Source organism: Triturus cristatus, chromosome 3_2 (genome assembly GCF_964204655.1).
Source record: "Triturus cristatus chromosome 3_2, aTriCri1.1, whole genome shotgun sequence".
Classification (NCBI taxonomy): domain Eukaryota; kingdom Metazoa; phylum Chordata; class Amphibia; order Caudata; family Salamandridae; genus Triturus; species Triturus cristatus.
The window spans coordinates 451,136,187-451,159,049 of NC_140584.1; the positions used below are offsets into that span (position 1 = coordinate 451,136,187).

The 22,863-nt window shown below is 44.1% G+C and overlaps 1 protein-coding gene across 1 annotated transcript in view; it reads right to left on the reverse strand.

The window, feature by feature from the left end:
- Positions 1–22,863, reverse strand: part of OTOG (otogelin) — a 1,045,291-nt gene that overhangs the window by 379,151 nt on the left and 643,277 nt on the right. Inside the window, exons 32-33 of the mRNA XM_085647044.1 lie at positions 20,184–20,351; positions 74–352 (exon numbers count right to left, since the gene is read on the reverse strand). Coding sequence (XP_085503170.1) covers positions 74–352; positions 20,184–20,351 — 447 coding nt within the window. The remainder of the gene's footprint in view (positions 1–73; positions 353–20,183; positions 20,352–22,863) is intronic.

Consider the following 22,863-nt stretch of genomic DNA (forward strand, 5'->3'; position numbering starts at 1 on the left):
TTAGATCACATGCATCTTTTGCTACTTGATGGAAAAAACATGCGACTATTTGAATTTCAAATGAGAAACATACCTACAAGTTTAAACAGAGTAGAGAGTCTGTAAGCATCAGAATGACGGTATTTCGCAAGGCATACAGAGGAGGCTGAAATGCGCACGAAATATCCTGGCTTGTAAAAGGACTCAAAAGACTTATATCTGGCAATCCAGGTATTTTTGTGGATAATAAATGTGGATCGGTTTTGAAAGTCTTCACTCTTTTGCCATTTAGAAACAGCAAGTTTACTGTCCAGTCCCACGTGCAGAAAGAAATTCGGTCGATCCGCCATTTCAAATGATACCAGCGTTAGGTCTGAAAAAAAAACAGGTAAACAAACAGAAATAAATGATAACTTAAAATACAAAGCCAGTACACAATACTTGTATGCTGCTTGTCATTTTACACGAGGAAATATCTTCAACAAAAGATTGTAACTTAAAAAATGTGATTCTATTTAGAGTCAAATTAAACAAAATTGTTTAAATATTCCATTTACAGAAGGAGGGCAATGCTCGATGGCGATTCAGTCTTTAATGTCATGGTTTGTTTTGTATTTTGTAGTAGCACTGTTGCTTATCATGTAGAAATTCAGAGGTCGTTATCTCACAATTAACAGGTGGGCACTGTAGACACCATACATGGTTATCATCATTCACAAACATAACGTGCAGCTCTTTGTTTTGGGTAAAATATATAAAAATAAGGGCCAGTGTGTAATCACCTACTCTTTAATTTTTCCTTTTATAAAAACTATTCTAATAATCAAAGTTAACAAGTAACGTTTTGCCAAAACCTAACCTCCACCAGTTTTACATTAACCATGCACCATGATTTATATAGTGTGGAAGGTCAGGGCATGTGTAATGTGAAGATACTTATAACCAAGGCTTTAAGTGGGATGAAAAAACTGGGGGGTCTCTCAAAGGGGCGTGGCCAATGTAATTAAGGCCGTGGCTTAAAAATGGGTAAGGTAAAAATCTTTGCTTAGCCTAGTGTGCTGCCCGATTTGTATTTTTCAGTTTCTGCCATTCCATCCAGATATATGATACAAGTACCATTATACCTACAACAAGTCAGGACTATTGGCTTTGGCAATGGTTGTTAGTTGCATAAGATAAATAAGCAGCAACTATGGCTTGATTATAATATTGAAAAAGCTTCCACTTAGAGTTTCAAAAAGGAAATTGAAAGAGAAAATGACTCTCTTTAAAGGATTTTCCTTCCCCTAAAACGCTCACCTGGCATGACGTCATGCCAGGTAACTTCTCCACTAGTGAAGAGTGGGCAGTGTGAGCATGCCCACATCAATGTGCCTGCTGTCACTGCAGTCCGGAAAAAAACAGACTGCCTGTACCAGGGCACAAAACAGAACCCGATAGAGACCCGTTTCGAGGCCCCTGTAGAGATGGCCTTGCAGTAGGGGCGGGGAACAACGCTTAAGGCACAATGACCATGACACGGAAACTTCAGTTGCTAGTTGGGCCGGAAGTCCAGTGCGACCTCCGCCCGTTTATTTAAGCTCTCTGGCCACGCCTGGCCAGAGAGTGTTACAATGTGTAGTTGCCCTTCCGGGCTATAGGTCCCTTAGATTAGAAGACTAGACCGTTACATCCCATCCCAAGTTAGTGTTCTTCCAGAATGTCAACATGAGAAATCTGCCAGTCTCTGGGATTGGGTCTCAAGTTGTATGGGTGCTGCGTGTCACGTTGACTTATCACCGGGCTGGCTGCTGATGCAGTTTCCCAGGTGTTGTCTTGTCCACATTCTGCGGATAGAGTGACAGGTTTGTGGTGTCTGCTCGAAATATCTTCTGTACGAAACGGCGAACAGCTATTGGTAGGGTACTCATCACCTAGGACACTGGGATGCGGCGGCTCCATATTGTCTGGTTGTACCTGCTTGAACCAGGATATGTTCTGGGTGATGGTCTCCTCTCCTTTCGTAGCAGTGACGGCAGTCCCGTTGATGTTCAGTACTGTCCACAATCCTGGCTCATACAGTGTGCGGAATTTTCCTCCGTTGCGACGGTGACGCACTAGGACAGTGCACCCTGGTGCTATGACTCGGGATCGTGCTCTTCTTTGGCGGCTAGCTTTGTCGTTGGTCACAGTTCGTCGGCTTTGTGCCTCTCCTGGATTGTATGGTTCTGGCACCCAGCCGTCTGCCACCGGAATGGTGTTTCGCCGGGGCCCGGCCAGCATCAGTGCCAACGGCGACCATTGTTTGGTGCAGTGTGGGGTACTTCGGTATTCCCTTAGAAACCGGTGAAGGGCCACTTCAGGATCCGACTGTTCTGCTACTGCTATCTGAAGTATTTTGTTGAGTGTTCGCATGAAGCGGTCTGCTTCACCATTTGCTTGCGGCCATTGCGGGGTGATGCGGTGATGTTTTCACTCCTAGATGTGATAGCAGTGCCGTGAACTCTCCTCCTTGGAACGGTGGTCCGATGTCGGTTTTTACTACTTGAAGCAGGCCAAACAGGGCAAACACCTTCTCCAGTACAGGCTGTAAATTGTTGAAGGATGTGGATGGTATGACTTCCACGAGAGGGTACTTCGTGTAACTGTCGACTAAGACAGCAGTCACTCTTCCATCAGGGAAGCTCCCGAAGTCTAGACTCACCCATGACCACGGAGAGGGTGCAGGATCCTCTGTTATCACAGGCGCTGGTGCCTCGGGGCTGCTGGTGCGTTGACAGGCCCGGCAGTTCCTAACAACGGTGTGCACTGCCGCTTCTAAACCAGGGAACCATACTTTTTCCTTCATGCGCGACTTCATCCTCACGGTTCCTTGATGGCCTTCATGTGCCGATACTGTCACTCGTTCCTGAAGGCCTATGGGGATGACAATCCGTGTCCCTCGTAGCACCATGCTATTGTCAGCAGCGCTTAGTTCGTCATGGACTCTCCACATTTTCCCCAGCCGGGTTCGATCTTCTTCATTCCATCCTGTGATGCCCTGGAGGAATCATTCCCACGATCCCTGGCGTAGAGCTTCCAGCACTTTCTGTAGCACTGCGTCTTTGTCTGTTTCTGCTTTGATCTCCTCTACAGTGAGGGCTCATGGACTGGCCCATTGTGATAGCATGCGCACGTATTCTTCGGTACATTGTTCTTGTCCATTATCTTCTGCACACTCTGCTAGCAGGTGTCGCGACAGAAAATCAGCCGGATTTTTGGCTCCAGGTCAGTACTCTATCTCCATTTGGTAATGCTGTAGTTGGATTGCCCACCTTTCGATCCTGGGGGGGGGGTGCAGAGCGGAGCCTCTGATCAGAGAGAGCAGTGGCTGGTGGTCGGTTACCATTTTGAAAGGGTGTCTGCTAATGTAGAGATGAAAGTGGTTACAAGCCCACTTGATGGCGAGTGCTTCCCGTTCGATTTGGGAGTAGCGAGCTTCGGTTGGTGTGAGCGATTTGCTTGCAAACGCTAGTGGTGCCCACTTTCCTGGTTCTGTCTCCTGGGCCAGGAGCGCTCCTAACCCTACGGGGCTGGCGTCCACTATAACTTCCGTCCGTTGCGCAGTGTCGAAGTAGGCTATAGTGGTTTTGCTCAACAGGGTCGACTTTACTTTCTGGAACGCTTCGTCCTCCTGTTGTCCCCACTTCCATTCCACATCTTTCTTGGTGAGGGCTCTTAGAGGTTCGGCTATTGTAGCAAGGTTGGGTATGAATCGACCACAGTATGTGGCCATGCCCATGAAACTCCGGACTTGGGTTACTGTGGTAGGAGCCGGTGCTTGCTGAATAGCTTGCAATTTCTTGGGGTCTACTTGTACGCCGTCTTGACTGAATACGTAGCCACAGAATTCAATAGATTTTTGAAAGAATTGACATTTGTCCCGGTGGAGTGTCACTCCATGGTCGATCAGGAGTCATAGGGTGGCTTGGAGACGACGGTGATGTTCCTCTAGTGTTGCTGAGTGTATGAGAATGTCATCACTGACGTTGAGGACCCCTTGAAGCCCCGATAACATTTCTTTGACCGCATTTTGGAATATCTCAGCTGCCGAAGAAATACCAAAGTTCAACCTCTTGTAGCGTCGTAGTCCTAGATGAGTTGAGAAGGTTATGATGTACCTACTTTCTTCTGCCAGCTTCAGCCGGCGTTGAGGTCGAGTTTTGAAAACCACCTGGAGCTGTTGAGATCAACTAGGATATCATCGACCATTGGTGTGAGATGGCACTCACGCTTGATTGCTTGATTCGGCATGCGCATGTCGATGCAAAGGCGTATCTTTCCGGGCTGCTTTGGTTTCTCAGCAATGACCATGGGCGACACCCATGGTGTTGGTCCGGTGACCTTTTCGATTACTACTTTCTGTTCTAGACTCTGCAGCTCTTGCTCGACGAGCGGCCGGAGGTGAAATGGTATCCGGCGGTGTCGTAAGGCAATTGGTTTCACGGCCTTATCAATGTGTAATTTCACCGGAGGCCTCTTCATGCACCCAAGGCCTTTAAAGAGTTGTGGGAACAGCTCCATGATGTCATCGTTTCGCAGTGTCTTGACTGCGTTGGCAAATGCTACCAGCCCTAAATCTTTGGCCATGTGGCTGCTTACAAGGATTTCTGCCTCTCGGTCTATAACGTGGAACGTCGTGGTGACTTCGTGGGTGTCGGACTTGACCTGTACCTTCAACTTTCATTTTAGAGGTAACAGCTTCTGACTTCAGTACGTTAGGATCTTCACGTTTGACGGGGTTAGTGCTGGTCTTGGCTTCAATTGTTTGTACTGTTGGCAGCCCATGACGTTTACTGATGCTCCCGTGTCAATGAGTGCCATCACTGGTGTTCCTGCAATCTCAATGGCGCATGCCAGTTGAGGCCTCCGTCTTCTCTTGAGATCACTCGCGAATGATATCAGGTACGCTTCCGCCTCTTCATCAGTGGATGAATCTTGTAGATATTGCTTCCGATTGGCTGTTGCTTTCATTGCCTTGGAGTTCTCCCCTTCATCAAGCGACAATAGTCGCACTGCTTTGGACGGTGGTCATCTTCCACGCGCTCCTCTGCTTCGGGCTCCTCCCCGACAGACACTAGCATAGTGATTGGGGATGCCGAATTTGGAGCATGTCCTACCTTGTGCAGGGCATTCCTCCGGTGGGTGTTCTTCATTCCCACAGTAGCCACAGCGTGACCCTCGTGAGCTTTTGGTTGACCATCAACCTCAGGTGCCTCTGGATGAGGTGCGTAAAGCATCTGCTCTCTCTGTTTTGATCGTTACAGGTTTTTCTGCCTGTTGGGCAAGCGCAGCATCCATGACTGTTGCTATAGCATCAGACAGTTCGTGCAATTTTGCTAGGATAAGGATATCTTCTAGGGTGATTCCTGGCTGTCGCAGTATGAGGGTCCGAAGATGTTTGTTGCGGCACCCTTGGATTGCTTGGGCTCTCACCTCTTTATTCTGGTCATCATCCGTGCATGTACTGGCCAGTTCTCGCAGGCGAACGTGGAACACGTCCATTGTTTCACCTTCCCTCTGACGCGCCTGACGGATCTTGAAACGCTCGTAGTCGGGGTTGAGTTGCGGGTCAAAATGGGCATTTAGAGCCCTGACGGCTGCGTCATAGTCAGAGGGAGGGCCTGTGTTCGGGAGGTGGGCGAACAGTTTGTATATTTCCTCCCCACCAAAATAGAGCAGTAGCGACCTTTTGACTTCGCCATCCGTCTCGCGAGTCACGGTGAAGTAATTGTTGAGTCTGCCGATCCACACCGTCCATCTGGGCGACGCCGTGGCAGGGTCGATCAGTTCGCTGAACGGAGGCAGCGCTGCAATCTGGGAGTGCTGTGAAGTGGGCTGCACCACTTGTTGAGCAGGGCCACGTTCTGTTGGGCTGTGGGCGCGGCTGCTGCACCTGGGTTCGACATGGTGGTCTTCAGGGAACGTCAGCAACGTGGTGCTTGCTTTAAAGCTAAGTGAGCAAGGAAAAGCTGGCTGGATATGCCTTGTCACCAGAAATCAGCCTTCTGTCTTCCGCCCAGGATGCTAGGGTGATGGGAACTGCTCTCCTTGCCTGCTATTGTGTCTTCCCCCAAAGCACAGCCAGACACGTGTGCCCACCAGCGAGAGGCAAACAGGTGACTGCAGGGCCAAATGCTCAGCTCGGCTCTGTGACGGAGAAACACAGGGTCCTGGCAGGCAGGGAAACGCTGCCGAGATAAGCGCACGTGCGCGCGGTGATGAGGCGGTGTGAGGGCACAGACTCACGGTTGGCAGGCTCATGGAGACGCGAAGGCCGGCAGGGTGACACTGCTGAAGTCCTCGCGGTAATTGTATTCCGCTGTTCACTTGCGGCCGAAGGCTCTGGCAGGAGCGCGCCGGCCACTCTGAGATGCGGCACAAGGAGGAAACACCACGAAGGGTCACAGCTGGTACCAGGGCACATGACAGATGCACAGCAGTAATTAGGTATGGATGACGCCCATCCTTCGTCGCCAGTGTAGAGATGGCCTTGCAGTAGGGGGGGGGGGGAAACAACGCTTAAGGCACAATGACCATGACACGGACTTCAGTTGCTCGTTGGGCCGGAAGTCCTGTGCGACCTCCGCCTGTTTATTTAAGCTCTCTGGCCACGCCTGGCCAGAGAGTGTTACAATGTGTAGTTCCCTTCCAGGCTATAGGTCACTTAGATTAGAAGACTAGACCGTTACAGCCCCCTTTAAAGAATTGCTGGTGCTCAGCACCGGTGAGACCCGGCCCACTGAAAGCCCTGCTTATAACACTTGGCAGCTGACTTCAATGACTGTGTGGGTGTGTGTATATTTGCGTGTGGGTGTGTATGGTGTGTATCCCGTAGGTATTCCTGGCAGGCATTACGCTGGGCAGATTATGTAACTTTACTTTGCCTCCTTCCTACTTTTCTTGATTGATGTGCTTTGCTTCTAAAATATTTTAAAGTGTTTCACCAAAGAAGTAGAAGGGCTGGTCAAGAAAAAATCGTCTAAGAATGTCTAATGGCAGTGATTTTCGGAAGTGGAAGAGCTCCAAATCACATGGTAGAATTGCCGAGCTAGTTCATAACAGGGAGTGCAGCATGGTGCACCTACTGATTGTGATCTATATTTATTAAAATGGTGACTGGGTTAAAACAAAGAGGATAGAGGAAAAATGCACGTGGCGGGTAGTGAATGAGGACTTTTGTGAACTTTTGTGAAAGCCAGTGCTTTAAATGAGGCCGGTACTGTTCGGTACTGGGTACCAGCACTTTTTTGAGAGTGACGTAATACTTTTAATTGGAGAGTACCGGCACTTCTCAGAAACAAGCAGGTACTCTGGTACAGAGTACCAGCACTTCTATTTTTCCATTTCAAGCACTGGTGAAAGCTGTCTAAATGCCCAAGTCAGCAAAGGCTCAGTTGTAATCAATGTAATTGATTAACGGTGGGAAGGTAGTGGGTGAGTTAAAGATGCACCTTCCTGACTTTTTCGAAGAGAAGTAGGAGAGAGCTTTTGGGCAGTTGTTGAATAGGGTGGAGGAAGCAGGCACTCAACGTGCATTAGGCTAGAAGGGCGTTACCATGGCCCATGCTGCTGCAGCTCATGGGACACTAACAGTTCTTTAGCTGATTTGAGCTGGGCTGCCCTGCAGATGGGGCCTCGATGACAGCTCAGTACACATAAAGAATGGAACTGTGATACTGAGTGCAATGGGGGCAAAGTTCAAAGAAAAAAAACTATCTGCAACTATTTTGTTGGCCTTTCATCTTCAGGTAAATGCATATAAAATACAATTCGTACACTTTAAATGAGAAATAAAAGCAAGTTAGAGTGATTGTCAGGAAATACAATCTTTTAGGTTGCAACAGCTCAATTTGTTAATGTGATCACTGCAGATATCTTTGTGAAGAAATCAGTCTCATAACTGAATCTGAATAGGATTTTATTTGGATGAAAACTCAGGTAAAATCACTGTGGGAAAAGCCTGCATTGTAGCCTGAACCCCTTATATGACCCATTCAATGACATCTGCACAAGCCTCAAACAAGCCCCAGGGGTAGCATTACGTACTCACCTTTGCAAGCCAACATTCTTCACTACTTCCTTCACCCCTCTTATCCTTCCCTCCAAACAAGCCTTACAATGATACAAAGAGCAGGTGCTAAAGATGTGTGTTAAACCCCATAGAAAAGGGGCTACCATGCGGAATACCACCTATTATTTCTTGTTCTGATAGGTAATTCCCCATTCCATGGGGTTTAACTCATAATTGCATGGTACTAGTGGGTTGTTACTGCACTGTACTGGTAATTACTGAAGTTGCAATTGGGGCCATGGTGGGATAGTTGAAGTTTCTGAGGATAGATCAAGGAATTAAAGGCCCAGTTATCACTTCCCACCACATCTACACAACCTTCTTTTTTTGCATGCCACTTGATAGCTTGTGTTGTTAATGCCACCATCATTTCTAGATTAAAGTATGCCAATGCATTCTAGGCCGATCTTCTGTAACCAGCTCTTTACAAGATTCAAGGTGTTTAAAGTAGGGAGGCATGACTTATCATGAATTACAGAGCATTACATGTGTTCTCTGAGGCTTGTCTTAAGCTGCGCTGGTTGCAAATTTCTATCAAGATCCATTATAAGGCACTTCACTTTGACCTCATAGCCAATTATGAAACAGGACCCATGGTGCTATGTGTTTGCTTTCAAATGTAATCAATCACTTATTGTAGATCTTTCCGCTGACTACCAGTCCCCAAGTTTAGAATGTGTTGGTTTGGGCAGGTTGTAGAAAAGGATGTTCCTTCTCATTTGCTGCTTCTTTATTTGGAATGTACTCCACTTGTCCTGCAAAAAATGGAGAACCATTCTGTGTTTATGAAGGCTCTTAAAATCCATCTTGTTAATTTATTGTCTACTCCTGTGAGACTGTCCCACATTCCAAAATGTAGAGCCAAGGAGATATATTGGGGTACCATTATGGTGAAGGAGATGGCCAAACTAGTAAGACTCAGGATTTTATGAGTTTTAAGTCCATCCCATTTTATGAGGAACAATCGATTACATTGTTCCACCTATGGCACATAAACTATTTATACAATTCCGTTTTAAAACTCTGCCGCTAAATTGTTCTGTAAAAAGTGGTGTAGTAAGGCCCCCTCTGACGATCAGTGCCCAGCGTGCAAGGCTAGCTCCAAATCAATATTCCACTTGGTATTTTTTTGCCCCCACTACAGAACTCTGAGGGGCAAATGGATTGTTCCACTATGTAATTGGTCCTGGCCCTTATCTTGAGGATTTGAGAATCCTAGCCACTGACACCCACAGGGTGGTAGTTTTTGGTCTGGCCAGATTCTGGCATGCATTATGGATCAAACATTTTAAATTTATTATATGAGCTGTTTTTCTTTTTAACTTTTACAAATCTCACACATCAAATCCTGGCTCACTGTTTGAACAAGGATTTTTAATCTTGCATTGTTTTAACAATCGTTGCATCTTACACTTTGTAAAATGATATTTATTCTCTGTATTGTTTCATATTTATGTTGTACCACACACTTTGCAAGATCTTTGTGATTGAAAATAAAGCTATTTTACTGACTGATTATCTTATATTCTTTCTGGTGGTGTTAGTCAGTTCAACATTAGGGTATACCTTACAATTTAACTCATATCTTACATGTATAGGTTTTCAGTGGGAGCCCTAAAGCACTAAACACAGAGCTAGTAGCAATTTTAAAAGAAAGCAAACAGAAATGCTGGTTATGGAGCATGGTCACCTGAGGGGAAGCTCAAGCGTGTGGTACCTGACCTATGGGTAGACTGAACTATAGCTCAGCTATGTGATGCCTCAACATGTAATGTATGTGTAACCTTTGGGGTCTAACGCAATGCACCTCTATGATCTGCTTCTCAGTTTATAGTAAAACAGGCGAGGAATTTGCTTTAACCTAGGCCTTGTGTGGGCTTTCTCTGGGATGTTGTCTATGAAAAGGAAATACACCAGCACCGTGCTTGTGTAAGCATTGCATCACAATGTCCTCTTAAATCTAGTGCAGTTTAGCAGCAAAATGCTATTGAAACCCTAGTCTGCTGTCAAACTAAGCCTCGGTCTGTCAAAAGCAGCATAAGTTAAAATATTCTGTATCACAGTAACACTGTGGAGAGGTGTGGCTCACTGGTTAGAGGCGGCAGACCCATAAGCAGAGAATCGGCCAGGGACCAGGGTTCAATTCCCAGGGTTGTGGACCAGGGTCAAAACGGACTCGATAATTCTCACCTTGGTACCTACTCTAACCAGGAACACACTCAGCAACTCTGGGCATTAAGCTTGCCTCATCTCTACAACGGCCCTCCACAGATGCCGGGGATGCCTGGTTTCACCTTGGAGATACCCAGAAAGGGACCATCTCACAGGGATAGCCAGGACGGGTTCCCCAGCAGTCTATAGCACCAGGACACTTCCATAACATAACTTTCAAAAGCATTGCACGATGAAAGTTTTAGTTTGTATACTACTTGTTCCATTGATACAATGACAAACGGGTAACCATATGGTGTGCCTAGTGTCTCTCTTGTGCCCCATTCACAGTTTTTATTTTTACTTGTTTTTATTGGCATTTTTGGAAATTGCAAACACCATAGTATTTCACGGTTGACTGATTGTTACTGAGCTAGTAGCATTTACAATCATGTACCAGTTGAGACAAGTTCCCCGTCGCTTCTTCCCAAGCGTCTCAGTGGCTCAACACCAATGGTCAGCCTAATTCCTCCAAGAAGCTTTGGGTTGTATGTGACAAGTCCTTCATTGTTGATTGTTTGCCTCCCGTGCTGCCCATATTTCATTCCATTTCTTGGGGCAGCCCCTGCCATCATATATCGTCTAAGGGTGGGAGGTGAACTTCGCTCCGCCAGCAGAGTTTTCAGAGTTTTGCTCACTCTGTGCTCTACTCAGAGCAGGGAGCATGGCAGAAAATTCGCAACCTCAGTGCAAGAGTGTCTACCGGCGTCCACCCATATTCAGAACTCTGCAGAAGGACAAGTTTGCCTCAGTCCTGAGCATTGACATTGAAACTCAAAGCGATGGCAAAGGCCGTTGAGTGCACAGTCAAGTGACCAAGTCTGTGCAGGGCTATCCCAGGTGACTCCCACATTCTTGCAGTTGTCCTGTTTAGGGAGATTAGAATGGCAGTCTTACTTTTCCCTTCGAGTCGTTGTGGTGAGGTCACATCCTGCCCCTCCTTGCTTCCTCTGCCCACCTGAGCTGAGTTCTGCTACCTTCCTGGCTCAGCACACATTGGCTGCTCTGTGCCTTGCAGGATGTGCCTTCACATTCAGACCTTACTGCGGTAAGCGGGGGCCCTGTGAGGGAAGAGGGGGCTATCATTGAAGCCTGTGCATGCACAGCAGCACCAGCCGAGGAGGCTTTGTGAGCGAGAAATAACTTAAATAATCTTCATGCCCGGCCCCGGAAATATTTAGGCCACAGCTGAACTTCTATGGCAAGTGAGAACGCAAGGGCTGTCTGGGAGGCAGGCGTTGCAGGGGTTCAAAGTTGGTTGTGCACTGCAGTTCTGGTAATAGTGTGCTTGGCTCTGATGATGATGTGTGTTGGCAACAACTGCATGGTGGTGCCAGGTTCTTTTTGTAAAGCTAAATGCCAACTGCTTTCATCAGCCTTCACAATTCCGTCAGCTTGCGGAACTTTGCGGAATTTGACAAAGTTTTCCAATAACTCCGCCGAATTCCGCGGAGTTCAACTCCATGTACTCCTCCCAGCCCCAATATCGTCTTTTCCACAAACATGCAGTAGTCGATGTCATTGCTCCATTCCACAAGCATAGGGACCCCTTTTACCCCCCATTGATGGCCAACATTTTCAGTACAATGGGTTGGAATGCGAACCCAAGCGATTGCCAGTGGATAGATCTATTAAAAGCATCATCCCAACACCTTTTGTGTGTTTCAAATTTTCAGTTTTCCACCACCAGGCCAAGTGTGATCCAAATTTTTGGGTGTGTAGTGGTCGACTTGTTGCCCATAATGTGGTGAAGGGTCTGTTTCAATGAGTCATCTGTGCTTATCGCCACTATTGATTTCTAGTATGCTTGTATAGCCAGAGGCTCCCGGATGATATGTGTTAGAAATTGGGTTACTGTGTGTGTCAATGTGAAGTCACAAGCAAACCCTTAATTAACCTGTGCTTTACCCTCTGGCAGCCTGGCACAAAGAAGTCAGGCTTAACTTAAAGGCAATGTGTGAAGTATTTATGAAGCATCTAAAACAGTATTAGAAAAATACAGTAAAATGTAATAAATTATTTGAGACCAAAACAACAAAAATCTGTTCAAAAGAACCGGAGATATGCATTTTTGCAATTGTAAAGATTTAAGTGAAACCCAAGCTTTGAAGCATAATGTTCCACATGTGGTTATCTGGTCACACCAGACTGGGACACAAGTTCAGGCCAATCGCAACGGAGCACAGGCTGGATACAGGGACCAAGTTGGCCAGTGAACAAAGTTCCTTAAATCCTGGTTGTAAGATCCAACGTTGAGGATGCGTTGTGCAGCCGCAGTTCCCAGATGGAACTGCAGGACTGTAATGAGGAGCTCTGCATCCTCTTTGAGGATCCCGTCAATGAAGGGCTTACAATGCAGAGGCCTGCACTGAGGATGTGTCATTCAAAGGCAGTTCCGAGTAAACTTGGGGCTGCAATGTGAGAGCCAGAGTTGTGGATGACTTGTGCTGCGATGGTTCCGAAGTGGAGATGCGGCGTGCCCCATTAGATCTGCCCACAGAACCACAGCTGGGCTGGCAGAGCACCTTCAGGCTGACTTCCAAGGGTTCCGGACTAGGGTGGCACCACTCGGGAGATAGGACTCACAGTAGACCGAGTTAAAGTGCTGTGTACAAGGTGATTAGAGACTTTTCCGTCCTTAGGCTCCAATAAAGAACACGCCACAAAGGCTCTGCCTGAGCACTCTCAAAAAGGGTTTCTCCCTGCTCTTTTGTGACCCCAAATAAGCTGGGGCCAGGACAGGCAGGAAGGAGATGCCTGGCACTTGTGGGGATGTGGGGGCCACTGGAAGCTTCCTCCACTTCAAAGTGGGTACCAGGTATAAATGCTGGACCCTTTGACCCAACTCATCAGTACGCTACTGGACCTGTGGACCAGGAAGGACATTTGTGCTGCTGGGGGCACTGCCACTCTGCTATATTGCTACTCTGAAGGACTGCTGCCCAGCTGTGCTGCCCTGCTGCCCTCCTGCCTGGGTGTGAAGGACTGTCCATGCATCTGTTGAACCCACGACCCCAAAGTGACTCCAAGTGCACGTTGGCTGGGCTCCCAACTAGAGTCTCAGGGACAGAAGGTTCCAATAACCTTGAATCCAGCACCTGGACTCTGCCATCTGTGAGTACTGCCCAGCCAAGTGGCGCCAACCCAGTCCTGAACCCATGGAAGTGGGCCTGAAAGTGCTCTCTCAGTCCATTTATGGTTTCAAGAGATCTGACGCATTTCCTCTGCTGTGCGGTGCAACCCCAAGCAGAACTGATGCATCACCTTTGCTGTGTTGATTTCCCCAATGCAAGAATTTCGCATCACCCTCCACAGCCTTCCAAGAACCGCCGCTGTGAGATGCATCCTTGACACAGGCCTTATTGTAAGCCCCTTGCTGACAGTGTCTACAATGACGACGCAGGAATCTGCATCGCAATCTCCGCAGCTTCCACTTAACCAGCTGGTGCACAAAGCATCTTGATGCAGGACTTTGCATTACAAGCCCCTCGTAAACTACATCTTCAAGCATGAAGCTGGACCTCACATTGCCGGTTGGCAGCTCCTAGGAATCACCGCTGTGTGACGCATCCTCCACATAGGACTCCGCAACACTCTGCAGCCAGGATTTAAGGTACTCTTGTTTAGCAGGCCTAACAGGGTCCGTGTAGCTGTCCTGTGCCCCATCACAGTCGGCCTGAACTTATGACTTCGTCCCGGACTAGCACTACCAGATATTCATAGTTCGGGCTTTCTGCTTTTTCGAAATATTTTCGCTTAAATCTTTAAAATTGCATATCTCTGGTTCTACTGAGTGGGTTTTTGTCATTTTAGTTTTGATTTATTTATTAAAATCTACTCAATTGTTTTAATTTGGTGTTGGGTTTTTCTTGTGCTGGATTTTCACTTTATTACAGTTTGAAGTGCTGCATAAATGCATTACTCATTGCTCTATGCCAAGCTAAAAGAGAGTTGAGAGTTGAGCACAGGTTAATTGGGGTCTGCATGTGCCTTCACTCTGACAAGGATTGTGGTCCCTGCTTGAGAAAGACTTCACCCCCTCAACCAATAATCCAATTTCTTACACTATCCAAGTTGGTGCATGGTTGGATATGGCTCTTGGCAAGTGTTGGGCTCCCACAAAACTATTTACGGAGGTGTGCTGTGTTATGAGGTAGTCAATGCGTGATAGGCTGTTGTGGGCTCTGGAATGATACGTGTATTGCTTCTCCTCGGGGTTTTGCAGTCTCCAGATGTTTATCAATCCCAATGTTTCCAAGAATGCCGGTAACAGAATCCTTTGGTGTTTCCCTTTGCAGAGTGGAAGCTCATCTAGTTCCTCTGACAGCACATCAGTAAAGTCAACCACTAGTTTTAGAGTTCCCACTTGGAACTGTGTCAGCAGTGCACCCATCTCGGGGAAAGACAATTGTGTAGAGTCGTGGAGGAATGTATATCGAGCAGAGGTTGAACATCTTTCCATCCGATTGTCCCATTTGTGCATGTACTTCCCAAGCAGTACTGCCGATGTTCTGTCTGAGATGTTAGGTTTCGACCTGTGAAATATTATGCCCAGTGAGTCCGATGTATAGCCTGCATGCATTATCATGGTGTACCCATGTGGTTTCCCTTGAGGGGAGTCTCCTGGAGCATTACTATATCTGGGGCATGCTGCTTAAGATATTGCAGAACCACTCCCTTCTTAAGTTTGCTTCCCAGCCCATTAATATTCCAGGATATTACTTTTAGTCTTTTTTGGTTTAGCATTTGGGTCTGGAAATGTCCTGTTGTGATGCCTGGCTATCGTTCGGCCTGAATCCTCACTCTGAGGCCTATTCACCCCTGGCTATGGGTTTGTTTTGCTCTTTGCAAGTCAACGGTGGTCCTATTGGATAAGTTACTTAACTTTGGTAACGCCTTATCTGGTAGAGACATGACCTAGCCATAGATTGCTTATCCTGGAACTTCCAGGCATCAGATTTTTCTTAGTGGAACCCCTGAGCGCCGGCAGGTGGCAACGGTCGACACCGCATGAGTCTGTAGGCGGTGAGTTTGTCATCATGACGTCTGTGTCAACTATATGTGCGCCACCTTGGTGCGCTGCCCTCAGTGCTTTTCTTTCCATGCCAGCCAGTGCAGATCCTGCAAAGACAGCTACCCCCTGTCATTTCTTAAAAGACTTTTTGTTGAGTTTTATTCTGTGTGTGGGGTGTCCAAAAAGATCTCAGGGTTCAAACCGCGCGGTTCCTGTCACCGCGCCATGTCAGATACGGACCCCCACCTAGTGTGCCAGTTGGTGCCTGCAGCACGACCTCGACCCTAAGCCGTGCTCTGACCGCCTGGTCATGGCACCGAAATCTTCCCTAAAGCTGCTTGTAGCATGGCATCAGGTGCCTCAGAGATCTCCTTGAAGATCTTGTTCCCACTCCCGGTCTCGGTCGAGAGAAAAATCCAAGTCACCCATTCAAAATCTTCAAAGGGGGCAGGTAAGAATGAACATAAAAAACACAAGAAGTCGGAGCATGCTAACCCGATTAGACAGAGGAGTCTCGGCGTTCGCAGTTCGCAGTGAGAAACCTGCAGTTCAAGTTTAAAATCTACTCGAGCGCCAGCAAAGAAGCAGTGCTCTCTAGTGCACTGTGTGGTGTGATTTGCACAGATTTTGCAGTGTGGACCAAGCTCCTGGGGCTAAATATCAGTGCGAGCAGCGTGACGTATCGATTTTTGCCCACTTGCAGATATCCACAGAAAATTGCTAACTTTTTATGTAACTCCGCGGACTTCCGTGAGTTCCGTCCACCCCGACTACCTACTTACTACAAAATGGTATCGATAAACCTATAAACGGAAGTCTACACCTCCTTCTCTCCTGTATTTTATGTGCTGAATGCCAAGAATCAGCACGCAAAAGAATTAATTTTAGAATTAAATATGGTGGGACTGGGGAGAAGCTGAAAATTGGGGAATACATACAACTTATTGGAAGGGGTTATGGGAGGAGCAAGTTGGAGTTTAGGGAATGTTAAGGAGGGGTTTAGGAGGGAACATGCACCCACCCACAAAAAAGTAAGCCCATTTCTATTCAGAAACTACACTTCAATAGGCATTTCAGGCAATAAGTTGTAAATGTCTAGCACCACAAATAGCCAAACACTGGTACTGCTACTCCCTCCCTTATTGGAAGTAGGGACTTAAAATAAATCCCCATAGGGACTAATTCTAAATTACATTTACCTATTTTAACTTTTAAAATTTGATATTAATTAATTGAGTGTACTGTTGAAAAATGTAACATAATAAAACATACTTTTTTTATTTTAAAAATATGCCCATAGCTACTGTTGTTCTTCTTATTATTATTTAAAGCATGTTTAAAAATGAATAAATTAAATCATTTATATTAACTCTGTACATAATTTACATTAAACTTTACTACATATTAATTAAATATAAATGTTATACTTTAGGTGAGATTTATAATCTAAACAAAAGTAATTTTATTTACCTTAATAAATTTGAAATAAATAAATATTTGATTCAAAATGAAGTGTAAGCTGTAGATATTTTTAAAATGTGTTGTACATTTAAAATACATATTTAAAATTAATTTAGATTAATAATTATCCTAAAAATATGTTTACTAATTGTTTTCAATGTTAGCATATTTTTAAACTTTTCCCTATACTTTAACACTCTTTTCATCGTGTGAAAGTTTATAAGTTGTAACTTTATACTCATAAATTAGGCTCCAACCCCTGAATTCAGGAGGTGGAGACATGTAAGTCTATGCTAAAAATATACTCATAAATTATGAAAAGCCTAAAGTAGTAAATATACTACAAGGTGTGAGAGTAAACTAAGTAGATTTATTCATGCGTAAGTTTACCTTTGAGAGGAGCCCCCTATGAGTTTCAGCCTCAGAGTGGGGAATAACACACAGAACTGGAGATACATAGTTTTCCTAAATTCCAGGGAGAAAACTGCTGAAATGTTTTGCCTGGTAAGAGCAGGTAGAAAGTGGCATTGGGAGGACTGATGGGGATCTTGGGTGTGAGTATAGGTCAGGGTAATGCTGAAGTAGCCCAGGTTGGCATTGTCGGCTTCCCCCATAGTGCTGCAGGGGTCAGTTGGGGGCTCACCTATAGTACTTCCTACAGCCACTGTCCCTGCAACAGTTCTACAAGGTGAGGATTTGAACAAGTGAAACAATTTCCTGTGTCTTCAATCCAGGGTTACTGCGCCTTGAGATACTGGACTATTTGTGATAGTCGAAAGCCACATCCCTCCCAACATTGCCACATCTGGTGGATACCACTACTTATAATAAAGGCCTTTTTACTGTCTTTAGTGGAGGAAGTGTGTAAATGTGACATATAACAACAGTAGCTGACATGACCCTTTTGTTAGAATGAAAAAGGTACCGCCTGAAGTTAATTTGTAGGTCTGGGAGCAAGAGGGAAACAAACCAAAAAATAATCAAAAAACTCCCACACGAGCTATATGCTTTCTCTATAAGCTTATAACAGCTCTATGGGCTACCCTCTGCTGTACAGACAAATCAAAAAACCGATTGTATGAATTGTATCATTTTATTATATTATTCAATTCATTCTTATTTTTATATATGAATTTTTTGGGATATTTCTCTGATAATACAAAAATTAGAAGCATATTATTGAAACCCTAAAACAATCATACATGCAAATATACAATTGTTCAATTTGGACATACATGTCACATTTATTTGAATATATCATCATAATTTGTAAAAATTACGTGTATGTTGGATCATATGATATATCCCCATAATTCAACCACACAATCATCCTAACCTCTCACACAACATGCACTAACAAGCACACATCACATACATATACTACTCAACCTGAGTTGGCATACACCGGTGAAATTCAGGAAGAGAACACTTCATAGGATATCCGTGATTATGTTGCCGGCTGGGGTTGTATAGCAACCAGGTCAACGCACATTACAGTGGAGACTATTAATTATATCCACCTTCATCAGGACCACCCGTTTGGAATCTTTAAAGGTGAGTGGTAGGGGATCATGAGAGTCATTAATTCTTCTTTAGGATACCGATGGTCCCTTCCCGAGGTGAGGAGGTGTACATTACATCTCACTTATAAGGCTAAGTAGTGGTAAGGTAATGATAACATCAATGGCAGTTAAACCCACATGGGAACTAACTCCAAAGAGTTTGTGATCTGAACTAGACACATTGCATAACGAGTATAGACATCAGCACATGTCATATCAAATGACGCATCATCTACATAATCCGTGGAAGTAATTAGTTCTGTAGATATGGAAAGAATAGATTATATCCAGGCCTAGTTACATAATTGTTCAGAACGGATATGTTCCTTTAATGACAAAACATATTGTCTTTTCTTTTCTCTCTTTGGGTATGTAATGTCTTTGTGTATCAATGGAAATACATGAATTCAAGTTTTTTAAAAACAAATAATGATTTTAAATGTATAGGAATTTGAGACCGAGAGCTATGGCAATTGTTTGGTAACTGTTTTTATAATATTGTTGTGATATATGTGACTGTTTTTTTAATAAAAGAATATATCTTGGTGATATAACACAAATTGCTGTATGTTAAGCTTTTTTAGTTCTATTACATGGGCCGTTAAAAAACTTTTTTATCTTTTGGAACTTGTGATTCTATTAAAAGCCAAGTGTTTCTATACTATTTTACCAAGGATAGTTTGCTTCTACCTGTCAGTAGTTCCCTATTCCCTTGGCGTGGCATAAGGGGTCCCTCTCTTTCTAATGCATGTATCAAATGATCAGCCATTTCATCGCAGTTCATCAAAATTGAAGGCATCTATGGTGTACTATGTCACCTTAAGGTTGGAGCCGGGCTCCCATGTGGATTTAACTGCCATTGACGTTATCATTACCTTACCACTACTTAGCCTTACATGAGGAATCCATAACTACATCAATATGGGCATCATAATTTGGCTAAATGTTCACAGCGCTGTAATGGAAAAAGCACCCGCGAAGCAATGCCAACACAGTTATGATTATCAGCTCATTTTTTGCAGTCTTATTTAGCACAAACCTTGCCAAAGGGCATTAGAACGAATCTACATATTTTTAGGGGGTGAGGAACAATTTTCTCAGAATCCTATGAGGTCGAGCTGAGGCCAAGTCTTAAATCTGGTTCCTCAGGAAGTTGTAGGCCATTTCTCGTCATTTTAGACTCGCTGTCCATAAGTTTCAATGACATGGATATGTCTATCGATTCGAGGGTGAAATACAGATTTCTTCTGGAGTCTCATTGTTCTAAGCCTTCCACTCGGGACATTCATGGCTGAACCTCTTAAACAAAGAAGGGTTAGAGAGAGGGTGGAGACAGAGAGATCTTTCTACATGCCCCTGAATGGAAAATGCAAGATGGCGAGATTAATATTTTCCCTGGAATGTTTCTTTAATTAAATGTAGAATATTGTACCATCAATATCTCTATGTGTTTTCTTATATAGGTACAATCTAACAAACGTTTTAGGGACAAATTAAGTTGAAAAAACAAACCAGACATGAAGAGTACTAAACCAGTTCAAAACAAGTTGGTAAAATAATTATAATTATAGTTGAAGATAACAGTTCTCTTTTATTCTTTTAGATCCACCGTATAATTAAGAGTGTGTTGATGTCCTGCTCTCCTGACATTCTGTTGAGAACCACCTAGTTGTGTGGGCTTGCATGTATGGAAAATTGGCACTTGCAAATAGTCTCAGTTTACCGGCTTAGAGGGCAAAACTTTGCCTTCACCTAAACCTACTTATAAAACCACTAAGTATTTGAACAAACTAGCTATATTTGTTTACTGGAAGCACCACGCCGGCTGAATATATTTTTTCATTAATTTAGGGCAAAAGCTTACCGTGTGCCTTTGGTTTGTATAGCCCTGGCGTCAGCATAAAACTCACACCTTTTCCTTGAACAAAATCTTCTGCCTTTACTTGGAAAACGTTGCTGCCAGGCATATTAGGTGCTAGCACTAGTTGTCTGTCCATGTAGTTGACCAATTTATAAGGACCCTTTCCCAAAACTGTGGGGAAAAAGAAAGTTAGATAGCTTTAATATTTCATCTTCCACACCTCACATCTTAACAATTATCAGACTTTGTAACCATTTTGAGCATCAATGCGAGAGTCACAAAATTTCAGATGGGGTGGCAAACCTTTTATTAGCCCCATTGGGAAGTATGAGTTCTGCTAGACTACCGCAGACCCGCCATGTTTCCACTGGACTATTTGTCTTTTCAAAACAACCCGAAACTCTGCGGGAACATTTGGCAATTCCCATTTCTCAGTGGAAACTGGGAGTTCAACTCACAACTCCAGCTAACGGAGCACTGCTGCAAAACCGGCCCCAATTAACAGAAAAAACAGCCCCACTACTGCAAAACTGGCCCCACCCTTCCAGCCTTCCGGGAAAACACCCGATGTCCTCTACGGCCTGTCCGGCCCTGGATATCCGTCACATTTGTGATGGTGTATCCCTTCTGCCAATATCTAAATGAGGCCCTGATATTAGTCAGAGTCTATCTAATGAACCATGGGACGTCCCGAGATCCTGTAAGCCTTGAGACAAGTAGATAAAATATCTGTATTCCTAGCCCCAAAACGTTACTTTTGACAATAATATTCTGCAACAAAATATTTGCAAATTACATATCCATAATCACAAGCACATTATGTTTAATCATGCAATAACTTGTTAAAGTGTAATCTTGGAGTTTGGCCTAAATCGATTGACCGAAAATATGGGTATTTTTTACCCTAACAGACATATGCACGTTCTACATTTTTTTTAAAACATGTATTTCAAGTCTAAAAAATTTCCTAGCCTAGCAAAGATGAAACGTCCATTTCTGCAACAATTGAAATTATTTGGTTTTCTTTTTTATTTCTAACATAAAACACTCCTGCTGCTAAAGGGTAATTTCAGGCGCAGTTTCCTCTTTTCTGTATCATCCTCTTCAATCTTGTATTGGTTGTAACGGAATACATTGCTTTTCCCAGGTTTCTGTTTCAAGAAAGAATCACGTCATTTTTCACAGAACAAATTCATTAAATATTTAACAGTACTTAGGACCACATTACCTCAGAATCGTGTACTGACATGAAAAAAACGATGATACATGTTATTACATCAGGTCTCTTCAAGTTTTAGGGCAATTCATTAAAAAATGAACAGAGGTAATTTCCTAAAAATCTCTCAGTAGTACAGAGAGGATTACCCTCTTGCAATACTATTAAGAATTAAACAATGGTCCACGTTTTCAGAACTGCTGGATATTATGAGTCAGGATGAGCAGTGCCAATGGAGTTACGCTCTATAGCCTGCTAGCCAGCGCCTGTGAATAGATAATCCGATCACTGGTCGACCATTTAGATACTCATTCGGGGATCCGAGTTATAGAAAAAGACTAAAAATAAGCATGCGTAATAGCGTAGTTCCTGACCCATTTAAATGTCATAACGAGCATCCATGTCATAGTAAATAATGGGAAAGAAATTGTTTCTGATTCCTCTTTTAATGAATATACGACTTTTCTATAGCCATTCTAGACATGACTCCTACTGTTATCCAACACAAATGTAACTTAACCTGACTTCAATTAAACCACTGCCACTTGGTACCTGTTAGACCTGTCAGCCTTAGGGTGGTCTTCCCTCAAACCTTTTGCCTATTTCCCTCCATTTCTTGCCGAATTCATTTTTGTTGGCCATAGGACTCTGTGACTTTACCACTGCTAATCGGTGCCACATTGATTGTGCTCAGTCCCCTAAACATGGTTAAATTGCTTTACACCTCATTGGCATATTTAATTTACTTATAAGTCCCATCTAACCACGGACTGTAAACTAAATGCGACTAGTGGCCTGCAGCATGTATTGTGCCACCCATTTAAGTGAATCCTTCAAAGATGTCCCCGGCCTGCCATTGCAGTCTGAATGCAGTTTTACACTGCCAATTCGACTTTGCAATATAATCCACTTGCCAAGCATTAATCTTTCTTTATATTGCATATGTCACCCCCAAGGAAGGCCCTAGATAGTCAATAGAGCAGGGTGGGTTGCAATTATAAGGTTGGACATGTACATTTAAGTTTAACATGTCATGGTAGTCAAACACTCATAAATTTGTTTTTCACTACTGTGAGACCTATCTGTCCCATAGTCTAACCCTGGGTTCCATCATTACATTTAATAAGTGCTCATTTGTGTTTGGGAACAGATAAGCATTTTATGTTTGGTATCTATGAAATTGTAATTACAAATTCTCTTTAATAGTAAAGTCAGATTTTAATTTACAATTTTGAAAATGCCACTTTTAGAAAGTGCACACAACATTTATAAATTAAGACTAATAGAGTGTACTTTGGTATAATGTATGTTTATTTTTAGAGTGCAAACACCACATTTCTTTGTACTTTTAGAAAGTTAGCAATTTCCTGCCCATAGCCATTTGGTGCCTGCAGCCTTCGTCGGGTCACATGAATCGGTATAACTGACAGTTAGACTTTGTGAATAGAGGGATTAGGTATGCCTGAA